We start from the raw sequence: 19,323 nt of genomic DNA on the forward strand, positions 1-19,323 counted from the left end.
TGTAGAATTGTATACACTAATGGAAAATAATTTTTCTCTATATTTAAATTTTTTTCTTTAGGTTTCTTTAAAAGTGATTGAAGACAGTAATTCAAAATGCCTGAAAATCCTGCTACAGGTAAACTAGATATATACTTCTTTCACTAAATTAATTATTCAAAAATGGAATGTAAGATGAGATTTAACTTGTACTCATTATCCTTTTTAAAAAAGATAAACTGCAGGTCCTGCAAGTTCTTGATCGCTTGAAAATGAAATTGCAGGAGAAGGGTGACACTTCACAGAATGAAAAGCTCTCTCTTTTTTATGAGACACTAAAGAGCCCCCTTTTCAACCAGATACTCACACTTCAACAGTCCATCAAGCAACTGAAGGGGCAAGTAAGTTACCCATCAAGGTTTTACCTGTTGCTATTATTCAAACCAGCAAAGAAAGATAGAAGGAAATAGATACAGTCTACTCTTAATTCTGCAAAGAGGCTGTATTGGGACTTGTGTGCAGGTAGCATTGGCATAGATAGTTTAAAAATGTTGATAATAAGTTTTGTGTTTGGCTTTGGATTCTAGTTTTTATACTTATTTATGTAAAGTTCAGATGCTTTGAAAATTCTCAACATTTTCTTCAGAATTACAGAGCACATAGCCCCTCTGCTTGGAGTGATATTAAGAGTTTTCCCTACTCTTTTGGTTGTTCTATTTTGGGGTCAGGGATGGAAAATTGATTTTAAATCATCTATTCTAGATGCTGAGCTTGAATAGTAGCTATCTTATAGATTAAATATGGGCAGAATTTTAAATGTAGTTAATGTAGCAGAGTTGTTATGTGAAAATTAACAAAATTTGCGGAAAAAAGTGCTTTTTGCTGATAAACCAAAATGCCTATCCATAAATATTTAGCAAGTGATTTTTCTATAACTAACTAAGGATTAAATTCTGCACATATGTCTTTCTGTGAATTACTTTCTCTAGATCAAAATTTATACCAGAATTTTAGCACTCCCCATATTGAAGCTTCTATATTCTGATAATGGAATGAGTACATCACAGCAATGAATGCTATTGGTGGCAATAGAAGTTGGGAAAGATCCCTACAAATCTATCACTCATACTGGACTAAAATTGGACTTAAGCAACTGTTCCATCATAATAACAATCTTTTATGTTTATTTAGCGTGCAGTTATTATGTAAATAATCATATTTTATTCAGTCAGCTATAAAATCCATGTGATTTTTCATATCTGTGTTTTCATAGAGTTTTTATGGGTGTTGATTTTTTTCTGTGAGTCTTATGACATTTGTTCTTGATATTTCCTTTGTTCTATTGTGTTGGTACCTGTATCAGCTAGTGGTATTTTTAAATCAATCAATTAATTAATTTGGTTGCACCATGAGGCATGACAGATTTTAGTTCCCTGACCAGGGATTGAACCCATGCTCCCTATATTGGGAGTGCAGAGTCTTAATCTTAACCACTGGACCAACAGGGAAGTCCCTCAGCCAATGATATTTTAAAAATTAACCTCTATTTTTCTTTTTCCTTAGTTTCCCACCTTCCCCCCCGCCCCCACTAGTGTTTAAGTGGCTTTGCAATACATTTGCTACTAATGGGCAGGTTATTTAATCCCTGTGTGCTTCAGTTTCCATGTTGACAAAATGAAATAAGAGTATCTCTAGGGCTATTGTAAAGATTAAGTGAGATACTATATAGGAGTTTGGGTATAGTACTTTACTTATAGCAAGCACTTAATAAATGCTGAGTTACCTTTGAATATACTACCTGCAGATCTTTTGTGTTTCCCCACGTGGAAATGTATGAAAGTGAAAGTTAGTCGCACAGTTGCATCCAACTCTTTGCGATCCCATGGACTGTAGCCTGCCCTGCTCCTCTGTCCATGGAATTCTCGAGGCAAGAGTACAGGAGTAGCTTGCCATTTCCTTCTCCAGGGGATCTTGCTGACCCAGGGATCAAACCTGGGTCTCCTGTATTGCAGGCAGATTCCTTACCAGCTGAGCCACAGAAATGTATAGATAAATGCAGAAGGGCTCAGGGCCTTACATGCATGTTTATGTGACTGGACATGTCTGTGTATGTAAAGTATGATGAGCTATATTACATGCTATATTAACCTGAGGTAACGGTAGAAGGCAGGAAATGAAAATAAGTTAAACATTTTGTATAATACTAAATAAAACGTTTATAGCCTTATAAACACAGATTCATGTATCTGTATCATTTCTTTCACATGTCTATATTTAGCATGCCATTATACATGTGAGAGATAAAATATAACATTTAATAAATAGAAATACTTCTTGTCTGTAGGTTTCTGTTGATAATTCTCTCTTTTTTTCTCCAACAGCTCAGCCATATACCCTCAGATTGTTCAGCCAACTTTGATTTTTCTAGGAAAGGGTTATTGGTGTTCACGGATGGTGCCATTACTAATGGGAATGCCCACAGGTCCTCTAATAACTTGACTGTATCTGGGTTATTTTCTTGGACTCCAAAGTCAGGAAATGAAGATTTTAACTCAGTCATACAACAGATGGCCCAGGTAAAGTTATATCTTGTCAAGGGACTATTTAGTTTTATTTTTATTGTTGGAGGTTAAAAAAGAAACCTACACTCACACTTTTTGCCTCTAAAATGTGTTACTCTGTGTTTTGTTTGTTTGTGTTTTTACATTGTTAGGAGGAGTTGATACTACTTTCTAATCTGTGAGTTGGAAATTTGTTTAAAATTACATAAGAAAAATATCCATGTGCCTGGTGAGGATAGGTTTTAAGACAATGACTCCAGTCTGACACATCTGTACACTTGTAAGGAAAGAGAGTCTCATAGTTTTGATCATAGAAGGAAAAATAATGTGTCTGCCGAAGTAATATAATTCCTTTGAAATTATTTTAAATTTTATATCAAAACAGAATTAATGGGAGTTAAAACTAATATAATTTGGAAAATCTAGTATATATAATTTGAAAATCTAGTATATATAATTTACAGTATATATAAAATCTAAATGTAATTTGGAAAGTCTAGGAAAACATTTGAAAGTGTAATCCCATTTCATCCTTAGTATCTATTAAAATCAAATGATAGTTGAATTTTTAGATGTGCTAGATTCCTTTATTCACCTTGCCTTCTAACAAGTACCCTAAAAAATGGAACTTGAGTTTGGAAGTTAAAAAAAATCTATTTAAGGTGTGATAGTTAAATAATGTTCTATACCTAATTCCTTTTTTGATTTAATTGCTCTATCCCCTTAATTTGACTAATAATTATTTTTATGTGATGCTTTTATTATTTGATTACATTTATGAAGTTCTCATGTAATAAATAAAATTAATTATTCACCAGAGCAATAAAATACTTGTTTGTCACAGGTAGCCCCATTTGAATGGTGGCCTTTCTGTAATCTTTTGAATTAACCTAATAAAATATTAATTTATCACAATAGAATTAAAAACAGAACCCCCCAAAATGCAGCTGATTCTGTTTTAGGTTTCAACACTAGAATATTTTTTGATAAGTCTAGTTTACTTTTCTTATTTAAAAATAATATTTTGCTTCAAGAGAATTTAGAGAAATTCATTATAAAAAGTAATTTAGAATTTACTATAGGAAAAGACATTTTTTCTCAGGAATTTTCATCTAGCTTGGGATTCGTCTCATACTGTGAATGAAGTGTGAAAATATCTCTCCAATTCCCTGAGGTTGCAGAACAGTGCACATGCCCCCTTATGTTCTACTGAAAATAATCAAGTGAGAGGATTTACAGAAATAAATAATTTATTACTGAAATGCTGAGTTTATTTGGTTTCGTAGAAATGACTTAAGAGAAGCTGTTTGGGGGCTATTTACAAAATAGAAATGTTAGTTCCTTAAAAAGGGCAGGTTGGTTAAATGTAAATTTCATTGACTTTTTTAAAATCCCCTTCATTAGGGCCGGCAAATCGAATACATCGATATAGAACGGCCTTCAGCTGGAGGCCTTGGATTCAGTGTGGTGGCCCTTAGAGGTCAAAATCTGGGAGAAGTCGACATCTTCGTGAAGGAAGTGCAGCCAGGGAGTATAGCTGGCAGGTGAGGAAGCGTGGTCATTTGCTTTTTGCTAATTTTTTTCTAACAATTCTGAAAACATTAAGGAGAATAAGAGACTAGTCATACCAGAACAGTTGATGACAGCGGCTAATGCTTTCCTCTTCTTATGCATTTTTCAGGCCTTTTGCATATATTCTCACGTACACTTGTGGCATCAGTCTAGCTAGTAGTATCATTATTCCATTTTATAGATGTGAATGTTCAGAGAAGTTCAGTGGTTTCCCTATAGGCACAGAGCTATTCATGCTGGAACCATGATGTGATTCTCAGACTGTCTGATGGCAAAGCTCATGTTCTTTCCATTCCATCACACTCTCTCACAACTGAATGTGATACAGCAATGGTTTGATCAGTAAGATGGGCATATTGAAATTTACATTCTACATATTATATTATTTATTAAACGAGATTGTAACAGCTTTTTTATTGGTCATAACATGCTGTTTATTTCATTTATTGTCAACAAAAATCTCCCTGAAGTCTATGTGATTCCCCCTCTGCACTTGTGCCTGAGCTTTATTATTTTAAAGGTTATGTATAAGACTTGTATTTTGTCTCTACTTGACTTCAGCTCTTTTTTTCATATTTTATTTTATTAATATTATTATTATTTTTTACGTTACAAAATTGTATTGGTTTTGCCATATATCAGTATGAATCCACCACGGGTGTACATGTGTTCCGAATCCTGAACCCCTCCTCCTACCTTCCTCCCTGTACCATCCCTCTGGGTCATCCCAGTGCACCAGCCCCAAGCATCCTGTATCCTGCATCAAACCTAGACTGGCAATTCGTTTCTTATATGATATTATACATGTTTCAATGCCTGATTTCAGCTCTTTAGTTTATTACTTATTTAAAAAGCACACTATTCATTATATTATTACTTTTAAAAAATATATATTAGTATTACTGTTGTCTTTTAGAAAGCTAGCAGCAGTAGCATAACTATTACAGAAAATTCAGTCAATAATAATATTTTTGGATTCACGTTATCCACGTATTAGGGGTCAGTTCTAATCTCCTCAACTGAAAATTCAGAAATGATGGATTTTTATGACCTTTGTACCTTTATTCTACAAGCTAATGGAGCATTTCCTGAAGTTTGTTCCAAGGAGTTATAGCAGTAGTCAGCTATATATTTATTTTATAATATGCATTTATTTTCATCTGGCTTCTCTTGTTCAACATCACGTTTGTGAAATTCATTGACATGGTTGATTGTAGCACTTTATTCATTTTCATTGTTGTATAGTATTCAACTATACAAATACACTGTGATATATTCATTCATTACACTTAAAGAATTTTTTTAAATTTATTTTTCATTCTGCTGGGTCTTTGTTACTGCATCTGGGCTTTCTCTAGTTGTGGCGAGCAGGGGCCACTCTTTGTTGGAAAGTGGACTTCTTTCCAAGTACACTTGGACTTCTCATTGTGGTGGCCTCTCTTGTTGCAGAGCATGGGATCTAGAGCGCACGGGCTCTAGATCACACAGGCTCAGTAGTTGTGGTGTACAGACTTAGTTGCCCTGACATGTGCGATTTTTCTAGACCAGGGATCGAACCTGTGTTCCCTGCATTGGCAGGTGGATTCTTAACCATTGGACCACCAGTGAAGTCCAGTAGTCAGTTATATTTGAGAAACTCAATCCTCTGTTTGGAGATTAGATATACATACCTCAGTTCAGTTCAGTTCAGTTCATTTCAGTCACTCAGTCGTGTCCTACTCTTTGCGACCCCATGAATCACAGCACGCCAGGCCTCCCTGTCCATCACCAACTCCTGGAGTTCACTCAGACTCACGTCCATCGAGTCAGTGATGCCATCCAGGCATCTCACCCTCTGTTTTTCCCTTCTCCTCCTGCCCTCAATCCCTCCCAGCATCAGAGTCTTAGGATAGTCATATAATTTATTGTCCAAGTTGGGACATTTTGTTGCAGAGTTAGAGGCTGTGCCATTAATATGACCCTGAGACAGGACGTATAATTAGGACTATTCTGGCAAAGCTAGGCAATCCAGGGTAAACTGGACTTGGAGTCACTTGACAGCAGCTTCTTTAAGGCTATGGAGTCCCTTGACAAAAAGCCTACTTAACTTTGATTGACTCAGATTTTCTTTTTAATTTTTTTTGACTTAAGAATCATTTTTGGGATATAATTCACATAATGTAAGTGTCACCATTTTGGGGTATGTAATTCAGTGGCTTTAGCATATTTTCAATGTTGTTAACCATTTTGTGGTCCATTCTTACATCTCAGTTACCCTCTACTAATAGGTCTGTAAGTACAACCTGAGGTGAGCACTTCTGAAAAGAAGAGTTTCATATTTGAGTGCGTAAAGACTTGTCACCACAGCTAAGTAGTCAGGGAGCTTTCTGGAACCAGTGGTGCTTAAGGGAAATTTGAGAGGCAACAGTGGAGTCTCCAGAGGGCAGAAGGTACTGGGGAGAGGAGTAGATACTTTACCTAAAGCCCTGAGAAGAGGTGGAACACAGCTTATATCTTAGGAGTGTGTCTGGTGTTTAGCTGATGTGGTAGCTTAGTGCAAGGCAGTCCAAAAAGTCGCTAGAGAGAGGTAGAGGCCAGCCATGCAGGACCTTCTGGATCACTTTAAATGGTCTTTCTTTCTTCTGAGGATTCTCCACATAGAATTGTGTTATATCAGGAGCTTACTGAACACCCTTTGGCTCTTGAAGTCATGGAAATCCATTATTTCTGAATGTTGCAGTGGAGAGAAAAGAACTGGTCTCACCCTGAATGCGAACTGTGAATTCATTTATATATGTAGTAGGAGAGAGTTAAATTATAAATAATAGTAGGAGTAAAATGAGTTCAGCTTTAGAATGCATCAAAATAATATTTGCCAGAAGACTTCTGCAGTTTGTTTATTTTGGGTTAAGTTTATACTCCCTAATCAGATAATGACTGGAAAGAAATGAGATGTCCTGGAAGTCTACTGGGTAGAGGAAAAGGTAGATTAAAATAGAATTGATTTCCAGAAAATAGGAAATTTTAGTGTGAGTAAATTAAGGACCAATCTATTGCAAGATGAGTTATTAATATATCAGGGTCAAAAAGATTCAAGAGTAACTCACTCATTTGGGATTAATTAAGAAATTTCCCTTAATGAATAAGCTGTGAGTAGGAATTTAGGTGAAGAAGTTAGAGGAAGGAGGATGTGGGAGATAGGAAAATGGAAGGTGATTCCTGGATATTGTAATGGAGAGGTCATATTTAAAAATAAATGTTCCTTAAAAAAAAAAAAAGATTTCTTCAGGACTAGGGAGAAGTTCACAAGCAACATTTTCAATGTTAAAAAATATATATTTCAAAATTATGAAGATCATTATGAAAGTAATACATGGCTATAATATAAAATATAGAAATATATTAACTCCTCCTATACACCAAAAAGCTCCTGGACTTTGACTACCCTGAGACAACTGTAGGAAACACATTGGAATGTTTCTTTTGGCTGCACTGTGTCACTTGCATAATGTTAGTTTCCCAACCAGAAATTGAACCCAGGCCACAGCAGTGAAAGTGCTGAGTCCTAACCACTGGGCTGTCGAGAAATTCACTAGAACATTTTCTTTTTATAAAGACAAGGTCTTAAAGTATGTACAATTTTATATCACACTCTTGTTCTCTAATATAAGCCTTTCCTAATATAGTAAAAGGATATATATAAGCAACATTTTTAATGCAATGTGATCTACTGTAAGAGCCAACCACAATTTTGGCATCAAAAATGAAATAACCAGTTTGTTAGTTCCAAAGGAGAGTAGACAATGGCACCCCACTCCAGTATTCTTGCCTGGAAAATCCCATGGATGGAGGAGCCTGATAGGCTGCAGTCCACGGGGTCACTAAGAGTTGGGCACGACTGAGCGACTTCACTTTCACTTTTCACTTTCATGCATTGGAGAAGGAAATGGCAACCCACTCCAGTGTTCTTGTCTGGAGAATCCCAGGGACGGGGGAGCCTGGTGGGCTGCTGTCTATGGGGTCGCACAGAGTCGGACACGACTGAAATGACTTAGCAGTAGCAAGGAGAGTATAAAACATATGAGTCCCTCTTCTCAGGAAGCTTAAAATCTAGTAGAGAAGGATGTAGCTAGCTCTGTGGACAGCGCACTTAGTAAAAATGAATGCTCAGTGAGTGATAAGCAAGTAGCTCAGAGCATCATGATAATGAGGTGAGTGATGAAGAGACAGGAGACAGAAGCAAAGACACTTTATTGCAACACGGAGGGTGGATTGAATATGGCTGAGTGGAGGGGAAGGGCATTAGAGATAGAGAAAACCATTTACACAAAAGCAGGAAATACCAGACATGTTTGAGAGGAAAAGAGTAGATCAGGATAGTTGGAAAAGGGGCTTATATATAGAGAGAGGAAGCCAAGTTAGAAGAGTACTTTGGGGCCAAATGGGGCCTTTGAATACCAGTCAAGTTTACATTGTGTCCTAGAGGTCAGGAGGTACCGAATTCTTGTCCTGGATGAAGTTTTGCTGAATCTGCTGCTGTTACCTGAGAAAAGCATAAGGGTGATATAATGAATTTTCATAATTCTAAATTTATGAATTATACTTCTCTGTTCTGGGATGAATGCCTTCTCAGAGAGATTTTTACTTTTGAAGGTTAAAGAAGTTCGTTTATGAAACAGTCATGACAAAATTCTTCCCTTTGACGCTCCGCTCCTTACTGGCCAACAACCATAGACAGTCATTATATACTTTTGAGATGAGAAATACCAGCACAGTTCAGTTCAGTTCAGTCGCTCAGTCGTGTCCAGCTCTTTGCGACTCCATGGACTGCAGCACGCCAGGCCTCCCTGTCCATCACCAACTCCCGGAGTTTACTCAAACTCATGTCCATTGAGTCAGTGATGCCATCTAACCATTTCATCCTCGCCTTCAATCTTTTCTCACCTTCAATCTTTCCCAGCATCAGGGTCTTTTCAAATGAGTCAGCTCTTCGCATCAGGTGGCCAGTGTATTGGAGTTTCAGCTTCAACATCAGTCCTTCCAATGAATATTCAGGACTGATTTCCTTGAGGATTGACTGGTTGGATCTCCTTGCAGATTCAGCACAGGAGAGCCTAGAAAAATAAACCTTGAGTAATTTTGCAAGTCAGGCTTTAGGTATTAGATATGGATCTCAGTTAGATGGTTGACATTGAGAATAGAAAGGAGAGATGGGTGGATACAACAGAGATAAAGATAAGAAGGAACTGTGGAGATAATGAAGAGGAGGAGGGGTGTTTGGGAGATAATGAAGTCATATATAGTAAACCAGAGTAAATCCTATTCTTAGTATGCTCTTTAAGAAGTTACAGAGTATGGTTTACAGTCAGACTCTTAGATAAGATGCTAAACTCCCTTTAATTTCTTACATGTAAAATGTAACTAAAGTACTTTAAAAGGTGATTGTAAAGACTAAAATAGATAATGCCTGTAAAGCATTTAGCAGAGTTTCTGGCTCCTAATAAGTGCTCAATAAATATTAACTATACTGAACATTTCTGGAGGAAGGCATGGCAAGCCAGTCCACTATTATTAGATACTTGAATATTCAAGACTGATTTCCTTGAGGATTGACTGGTTTGAACTCCTTGCAGTCCAAGGGACTCTCAAGAGTCTTCTCCAGCACCACAGTTCAAAAGCATCAATTCTTTGGTGCTCAGCTTTCTTTATAGTCTAATTCTCATATCTGTACATGACTACTGGCAAAACCATAGCTTTGACTAGACGGACCTTTGTTGGTAACCAGTCCTCTTGCCTAGAAAATTCCATGGATGGAGGAGCCTAGTGGGCTACAGTCCATGGGGTTGCAAAGAGTCAGACACGACTGAGGGACTTCACTTTCTTTGTTGGTAAAGTAATGCTTTGTAATATGCTGTCTAGGTTTGTCATAGCTTTTCTTCCAAGGAGGAAGTATCTTTTAATTTCATGGCTGCAATCACCATATGCAGTGATTTTGGAGCCCAAGAAAATAAAGTCTCTCACCGTTTCCATTGTTTCCCCATCTTCTTGCCATGAAGTGATGGGACTGGATGCCATGATCTTTGTTTTCAGAATGTTGAGTTTTTAGCCAACTTTTTCACTCTCCTCTTTCATTTTCATCAAGAGGCTCTAGTTCTTCTTCGCTTTCTGCCATAAGGATGGTTTCATCTGCATATCTGAGGTTATTGATATTTCTCCCTGCAATCTTGATTCCAGCTTGTGCTTCATCCAGCCCAGCATTTTACATGATGTACTTTGCATATAAGTTAAATAAGCAGGGTGACCATATACAGCCTTGACCTACTCCTTTCCCGATTTGGAACCAGTCTGTTGTTCCATGTCCAGTTCTAACTATTGCTTCTTGACTTGCATATAGATTTCTCAGGGGGAAGGTCAGGTGTTCTGGTATTCCCGTCTCTTGAAGAATTTTTCACAGTTTGTCAAGATCCACACGAAGGCTTTAGCCCAGGAGAAGTAGATGTTTTTCTGGAACTCTTTTGCTTTTTCGATGATCCAATGGATGTTGGTAATTTGATTTCTGGTTCTTCTGCCTTTTCTAAATCCAGCTTGAACATCTGGAAGTTCATGGTTCATGTACTGTTGAAGCCTGGCTTGGAGAATTTTGAATATTACTTTGCTAGTGTGTGAGATGTGTACAATTGTGCGGTAGTTTGAACATTTTTGGACTTTGCCTTTCTTTGGGATTGGAATGAAAAGTCCTTTTCCAGTCCTGTAGCCTGGAATTTGGCTGAATTTTCCAAATTTGCTGGCAAATTGAGTGCAGCACTTTCACAGCATCATCTTTTAGGATTTGAAATAGCTTAACTGGAAATCCATCATCTCCACTAGCTTTGTTCGTAGTGATGCTTCCTACATAGTCCACCGGAGAAGGGAATGGCAAACCACTTTAGTATTCTTGCCTTGAGGACATATGTATCCCTATGGCTGATTCATGTTGATGTATGGCAGAAACCAATTAAAATAAATCAATTAAAAAATATTAACTATAATGGCACTTTTTTCCCTTAAGATTTTGCTGATTTCTTTTTTAAAATATCCTTTTTTCCTTGGTTAGCAGCTGGGGATTGGTGATGGGAAGGAGATAAGGGCTCAGATATAGATTTGGAAATAATCTCTCTCGCTTTTCAAGGAGAGTTTAGCTTCTATTGACAAATGTTGGAGAAGTTAGGGACAATGGAGATGGGGTGAATCTGCTAGAGTGGAGGTTACTGGTGACCATGTAGCCCTATATGGTACATGGAGAAGTCAGATTGGAAGGAGTTCAGGGGTACAGGGTAGTGCCGCAATGAGGACAATGCCTGTACTTGCAAAACTTTAGCACTGGGGCCCTATACATTGTTTTTGCTTATTTTCCAGCCAAATGGCTTTTAAAATGGTGTGGTGTGTAGGGATGCACTACTTAATTGGTTAATTAGCTAATAAGTGCTTTGATGAAAAGCACTCTGAAGAGCTCTGTTACATTATACAATTAAATATTTCAGTAATTGTGTTACATGAAGTAGTACCATAAGGTATAAACTACTTGAATAATACATCTTGAAAACCAGGCTATTTGGATGGGAGGGGAGTTTGGGGGAGAATAGATACATGTATATGTATGGCTGAGTCACTTTGCTGTTCCACCTGAAACTATCACAACATTGTTAATCGGCTGTACTCTAATATAAAATAGAAAGTTAGAAAAATCTGGCTGTTATATCACTTACTATTTTCTTCTATCATCAAGGGATCAAAGGTTAAGGGAAAATGATCAGATACTGGCTATTAATCACACGCCATTGGATCAGAACATTTCCCACCAGCAGGCAATTGCATTGCTACAAGAAACCACTGGATCTTTGCATCTAGTCGTGGCCAGGGAGCCAGTCCACACAAAAAGCAGCATTTCTACCAGCCTACCTGATGCAAATCTGCCTGACACAGTGAGTTGCAAATTTGGAAAAATCCTTGATTTTCAATCATACCTTCATTTTTTAATAAGTGTAAAGATATTTAGAAGATGTCATTTTACTTGTCATAGTTCAAGAAAGATTACATCTCCAAAGACAGCATTGGCATGTTAAACAAGATAGTTCATGAACAGTTTTTGTTGTGTTTTTCAGTGTCCTCTGATTCTCCTTGTTTAAGGTTATTATTTAACGTAGGGGGTAATTTATAGTATTGGGTGTAATTTGTTTGGTAATGGAAAGAGTTCCTTGGTCATGTAACCACTTAACTAATTAAGCTGAAACTCTAGTACTTTTGCCACCTCGTGTGAAGAGTTGACTCATTGGAAAAGACTCTGATGCTGGGAGGGATTGGGGGCAAGAGGAGAAGGAGACGACAGAGGATGAGATGGCTGGATGGCATCACCAACTCAATGGACGTGAGTCTGAGTGAACTCCAGAAGTTGGTGATGGACAGGGAGGCCTGGCATGCTGTGATTCATGGGGTCGCAAAGAGTTGGATACAACTGAGCGACTGAACTGAACTGAATTAAGCTAGAAGTTTTTATTAGAGATTTACTATGAGTATCTTAAGATTTGGTTATTTGCTTTAAAAATATTATTTTTATAAATTGGATTTTTTATGCCTAGATTATGGATACTGCAAAATTACAGAAGTAAGTGTGTGTGTGTGTGTGTGTGTGTGTGAGGATGTGTACTGAACAATTTAAAAGAATAAAAGTTTTTTAAAAAAAGACTAAAAGTTTATGTTCCTTTGGGAATCTTTAAACTTGCTTTGTAACATTTCACAGCTTTTGACCTGCATCTTCAGAACACAATCTAATAAATCTTATTTTCTTATAACACTAAGTGCTGGCTGATTTATTTAATTTTCATTCATTAGAAAAAAGAAAAAAATAGACTTTCTGGGTACAGTACAAGGTCACAACACTAATGTACAGACATTTTCCCTATTGTAATCAGTAATATTTATACAACACAATTTACATAATAAATGGAGTGAACAAAGTGGGAAGCTGCTTAGCATAGTGGTTAAGGAGTCCAGAGTCAGGCTAAGGTGAGTTCAAGTCCAGCTCTTACTTCATAACTGAGTCTTACTGGGCAGATGCTTTGAGTTCTCCACACCTCAGTTTCATCATCTGTTGCTTGGAAGTTAATAACAAAGTGTCTAGTTCACAGAGATGTTGTCTAGTTCACAGAGATGTGAGGATTAAATGAGATTGCATTAAATGTGAGGCTTAAATGAGAATGCGTGTGAAGAGCTAAGCATAGTGCATGGGGCAGAATATTAACTGCTGTCCCTAATTCAGGCAGTTTTAGCAAACATTGTTGCTTCCTGGATACTAGATATTGTTCCAGGTGTGAATCTATTAGATATTCCTGATAACTCTGGTTATTTTTAACATTGTGTAATAACTTTCCAATTTAGTATAATAGAAAAACTAAGTATGTCCTAATGTCTTGAGGGGTAGACTTTTGCCCTGCAGGTGAATTATGTGGATTTAATGTATACTTCTGATGGAGCCTGCTGTTAGAGGAAACATGCTATGTCTTTTAGTCTGATTTTGTATAATCCTTTTGCCAATATCTTCAGTTGGGTCTACATTTCTTCTCCTTCAGAGTCTCTTCAATCATTCTGATCACTCTGTCCTCCTTACCATCTTATGCTTCACACTGCTGCCAGATTCTTTCCAAATCACTGTTTTGCTCCTGTTGTTTCCTCTTCTAAAACCTTCGTTTATTCTCCTTATCTAGGCCTACCTTTGTTCTTAAATTTCCCTTTTGCTTGAATGTATTTTTTCTTTGTAGAGCAATTAAAATGCTGCCTTTTCCTTGAAAGTGTTAGTCGCTCAGTCATGTCCAGCTCCTTGCCCGTGAGGCTCCTCTGGCCATGGAATTCTCCAGGCAAGAATACTGGAGTGGGTTGCCTTTTCTCCTTGAAGTCTTTCCTAATTTTTCATTGGATTTGACCTCTTGTCTCTATAGCCCTCCCATCTTTATAATATTTTATGATTCTCTTTTAATTCAGATAAACACATATTTATTGGTTCCTACTAGATGATTGGCACTGTGCTAGGTATCATACATAGACAGGGGAATGAGGCAATGTGTTTCTGTCAGCTTGGAGCTACAGTGTCTTATGATCCAATATTCTGTCTTGTATTTTAATTGTTTATGTTTTAGTTTACCTCTCTACCAGGTTATAAAATCCTTAAGAGGATCTCTGATCCTATAGAAATCATCTCTGAGTCACTAGAAAGTTGACTTGATTAATTACATGAATGAATATTGAATTTTTTTAGCATATCTGTTACTCTAATAATTACTGTATTGGTAAGCAATGAATGTATATGTTTTTACTAACACTTTGATTTTTGCTTGCTATTACTTTGCAGATTCGTTGGGGTCATATTGAAGATGTTGAGCTCATTAATGATGGCTCTGGATTAGGTTTTGGAATCGTTGGGGGAAAATCAAGTGGTGTCGTTGTAAGAACTATAGTTCCTGGAGGATTAGCAGATCGAGTAAGTTGACCTTCTTTGATTTCATTTTGGTTTTATACAATTTAAATTGTACGGCTTAAAATGTAATTATGTAACATGGGTTACTAGAATTATGATTCTGTGACCAGAGCTTAAGGATAGCTAAAAATGTTTTTTTCTATAAGTGTTACTGTGTACTCACTCTGCTTTATTTTAAAAAGCTCCTAAATCAACATTTTTCAGTGTGTGTGTGTATGATTTTTTTTTTTGCCCTGTGATTGACAGTCATCTTGACTCTCAAAAGACAATATTTTTTATTGAAAGGAATCATTAATGGGTATGGCATTCTGAGTATCTATGTTATTTTCTCCCTGTGTATCTCTCAAGGGTGTAAATGTTAAGATCAGATAGTACAATGATTACAAAATTTTATCCCAATATTACAAGGGATAAATTTCACGAGGATTATAATTTTTTGACAGTATAAATAAAAATACTACCCTTTATGATTTAGCGGTGTTTAAACTGAAAGTGGGCCATTTAAAAATTTATCAACTATTTCTGCTTAGTTTTACATCGAAGAAAATGTTAAGTACTACAGTGAATTTTTAAAAAGCACTTTAGAAATTTGAAGCTACTTAATAATGAGTTCATGTTGCATAGACTGTCCATGATAATCAGTATGACATGTAAATTGTATGGGTTCACGTCTTTGTTGTTGCTCTTTGGTCACTAAGTTGTGTCTGACTCTTTTGCTACCCTGTGAACTGGAGCCTGCCAGGCTCCTCTGTCCATAGGATTTATGTCTAGTTACATAGACATTTATCCCTTCATATAAAATATTAATGAAAACATATAAACATAAAAGTATCAATAAATGTGAACATACAGAGCATTAGTAAAAAACATATAAAGTATCAATAACAATGAACTTCCTGTGCACGTATAGCTTTGAGGCAAACTTCTCAGCTCCCTATTTCTAGTCAAGATGGTTTCTTCTTTTACAAACTGTGGAGCTACGAATATTCCTATTATTCTTTCAGCAGCTAAGTTTATTTGCTTAGCGTAATGGCTTTCAGAGTTTTGTCTGTGGGCCCTAAGGGTCCCTGAGTTTCTTGCAGGGGGTTTATAAGATCAAATGACTTACACAATAATGCTAAGATGTATTAGCCTTTTGACCATGCTGACGTTTGCACTGATGATGAGCAAGCAGTGATAGACTAGGCCTGCCGTTCCCTTTGTATGTATCAGAGCAATGGCACCGAGTTGTACTAGGACTCACTGCTTTCTTCTCTACCACGTGCTGCAAAACAACAAAAATGCAGTTTCACTTTAAAAAGTGCAGTAAAAACTAATTTAAGTAGAGTTTGACCTTTAAGTGCATGTCTTTTTAATATTGTGTTGCAGAATGGAGTATACCATAGAGCACCTCTGCCATACACTGAAGTATGGTGGTTGTCTTGAGGAAAAACATTTGTGAGACAAAGTGGCCACGTTTTAATATGGAACAGCCTTCTAATTTTTAAAATTTATTCAATTTTTTAGTTTTTTGCCTTTATTCACAAAATTTTTTGAGATTTAATTTTTTTTAGATATGTTATTTTAGTTTTAGGTGTACAGAATAATGATGTGCACTGAGTCTAATTAACGTCCATTACCACATAGTTAAAATTTTTTTTCTTGTGAAAAGAGCTTTTAAGATCTACTCTCTTAGCAGCTTTCAGGTATACAATACAGTATTTTCACCTATAGTCACCGTGCTATGGTTTACATCCCTATGGTTTACTTATTTTATAGCTGAAATTTTGTTTCTTTTGACCTTCTTCATCCATTTTGCCCACCTTGCACCCTGCCTCCCCAGCAGCTGCCAATCTAGAATGTTATTTTTATTTTTGAAAGAATAACTGATAGAAAAATTATTATTCAGCCTTGGCTATCTGGTAGACGTTTCCTTGAAATGAATGAAGTAAGCCTGTTACTTAAAGGAAAATAGCTAGCAGCATTTGTTACTGATGATAATTTGAATTTTCAAGCAGAAATTAGAATTTTAGAAAATATTTCTCTGATTAGATTCTTAGTGATATTCAGTTCAGCTCAGTTCAGCCGCTCAGTCATGTCCAACACTTTGCAATCCCATGAACTGCAGCACAACAGGCCTCCCTGTCCATCACCAATTCCTGGAGTTCCCTCAAACCCTTGTCCATTGTGTTGGTGATGCCATCGAGCCATCTCATCCTCCATCATCCCCTTCTCCTCTTGCCCTCAATCTTTCCCAGCATCAGGGTCTTTTCAAATGAGTCAGCTCTCTGCATCAGGTGGCCAAAATATTGGAGTTTCAACTTCAACATCAGTCCCTCCAAAGAACACCCAGGACTAATCTCCTTTAGATGGACTGGTTGGATCTCCTTGCAGTCCAAGGGATTCTCAAGAGTCTTCTCCAACACTAGGGTTCAAAAGCATCAATTCTTCGGTGCTCAGCTTTCTTTATAGTCCAACTATCACATCCATACAAGACCACCGGAAAAACCATAGCCTTGACTAGACGGACCTTTGTTGACAAAGTAGTGTCTCTGCTTTTTAATATGCTTTCTAGGTTGGTCATAACTTTCCTTCCAAGGTGCAAGCGTCTTTTAATGTCATGGCTGCAGTCACCATCTGCAGTGACTTTGGAGCCCAGGAAAATAAAGTCTGACACTGTTTCCACTGTTTCCCCATCTATTTGCCATGAAGTGATGGGACTGGATGCCATGATCTTAGTTTTCTGAATGTTGAGCTTTAAGCCAACTTTTTCACTCTCCTCTTTCACTTTCATCAAAAGGCTCTTTAGTTCTTCTTCACTTTCTGCCATAAGGGTGGTATTATCTGCATATCTGAGGTTATTGATATTTCTCCCAGCAATCTTGATTCCAGCTTGTGGTTCTTCCAGCCCAGCGTTTCTCATGATGTACTCTGTATATAAATTAAATAAGCAGGGTGACAATACACAGCCTTGACGTACTCCTTTCCTGATTTGGAACCAGTCTGTTGTTCCATGTCCAGTTCTAACTGTTGCTTCCTGACCTGTATACAGGTTTCTCAAGAGGCAGGTCAGGTGGTCTGGTATTCCCATGTCTTTCAGAATTTTTCACAGTTTACTGTGATCCACACAGTCAAAGTCTTTGGCATAGTCAATAAAGCAGAAATAGATGTTTTTCTGGAACTCTCTTGCTTTTTCCATGATCCAGCAGATGTTAGCAATTTGATCTCTGGTTCCTCTGCCTTTCCTAAAGCCAGCTTGAACATATGGAAGTTCACAGTTCACATTTTGCTGAAGCCTGGCTTGGAGAATTTTGAGCATTACTTTACTAGCATGTGAGATGAGTGCAATTGTGTGGTAGTTTGAGCATTCTTTGGCATTACCTTTCCTTGGGATTGGAATGAAAACTGACCTTTTCCAGTCCTGTGGCCACTGCTGAGTTTTCCAAATTTGTTGACATATTGAGTATAGCACTTTCACAGCATCATCTTTTAGGATTTGAAATAGCTCAACTGAAATTCCATCACCTCCACTAGCTTTGTTCATAGTGATGCTTCCTAAGGCCCACTTGACTTCACATTCCAGGATGTCTGGCTCTAGGTGAGTGATCACTCATCGTGATTATCTGAGTTGTGAAGACCTTTTTTGTATAGTTCTTCTGTGTTTTCTTGTCACCTCTTCTTAATGTCTTCTGCTTCTGTTAGGTCGATACCATTTCTGTCCTTTATCGAGCCCATCTTTGTAAAATATTCCTTTGGTATCTAATTTTCTTGAAGATATCTTAGTGATATTAATGAATATGATTTTTAATATTAAATAATGTATTGATCGTATGTTAGTATTTAGAAGATCTGCGTAGCTGTGAGTCAGTATTTTCCGAAGATAAATGTTTAGAATGGCAAAATAATATACCAGTAAAAAAAAATCTATTCATAATTCAAGATTGATGAGTAGATTTTAATTAAACATTATCTGAAAACTTGTTGATGTTTCAGATTCCTCATTGCAACTAATCTTTAAGAAATCATCACTTGTCAAGTTTTGGTGTGTTATCAAAGAATTAGGCTGAAAGAGCTATGGAAATAGTCTCCCATTTTCCAAATACATATCTGATAAAGGCCAGATTTTCTTTGTATACTTCAATCAGAGCAACACATGGCAACACACTGAATGCTGAAGCAAATATGAAAATTCAGCTGTCTTCTTTTAAGTCAGATACTGAAGAGATTTGTAACAATTTAAGAATACTGTTTTTCTCACAATTTTTTGTTTGTTTTTGTTTGTTTTAGAAAATAGAATTTTTATATAATTTGGCACCAGAGTTTAACCAAGATGACACATTAAGTGTAACCATGGTACCATCTATCACTACAGTCAAGATAATAAACATATTCATCACCCACAAAGGTCTATGCCCTTTTATAGTCCCTATTCCTTCATCCCCAATTATTTTTGAGTGTAAAGGAGATCAAGAAGGTTGAGAATGTCATTTTACAGGTGTTCAGAACACATCTGTGGCACAAAACAAATAATAATCTTTAAGGTTTTGTTTTTTATTTTTTTGAAAAATTTAGCAACTTTGAGATGAAATATTGTGGAATATTTTGGCATCTTTTCCCACTCAATCCCCCTCCTTTCAGTTCAGTTCAGTCGCTCAGTTGTGTCTGACTCTTTGAGACCCCATGGACTGCAGCATGCCAGGCTTCCGGGTCCACCACCAGCTCCTGAAGCTTAGTCAAACTTATGTT

At 36.9% G+C, this 19,323-nt stretch overlaps 1 protein-coding gene across 3 annotated transcripts in view; it reads left to right on the forward strand.

Annotated features, from left to right (window-relative positions):
- The window catches only part of PATJ (PATJ, crumbs cell polarity complex component), a 386,097-nt gene that overhangs the window by 23,648 nt on the left and 343,126 nt on the right, over positions 1–19,323 (forward strand). For all 3 annotated transcript variants that reach the window (XM_018044918.1, XM_018044920.1, XM_018044927.1), the window contains exons 2-7: positions 62–118; positions 214–380; positions 2,361–2,555; positions 3,945–4,084; positions 11,857–12,052; positions 14,473–14,601. In XM_018044918.1, the coding sequence (XP_017900407.1) occupies positions 97–118; positions 214–380; positions 2,361–2,555; positions 3,945–4,084; positions 11,857–12,052; positions 14,473–14,601 (849 nt within the window). In that variant the 5' untranslated portion in view covers positions 62–96. The remainder of the gene's footprint in view (positions 1–61; positions 119–213; positions 381–2,360; positions 2,556–3,944; positions 4,085–11,856; positions 12,053–14,472; positions 14,602–19,323) is intronic.

The sequence above is a fragment of the Capra hircus genome, chromosome 3 (assembly GCF_001704415.2).
Source record: "Capra hircus breed San Clemente chromosome 3, ASM170441v1, whole genome shotgun sequence".
Classification (NCBI taxonomy): domain Eukaryota; kingdom Metazoa; phylum Chordata; class Mammalia; order Artiodactyla; family Bovidae; genus Capra; species Capra hircus.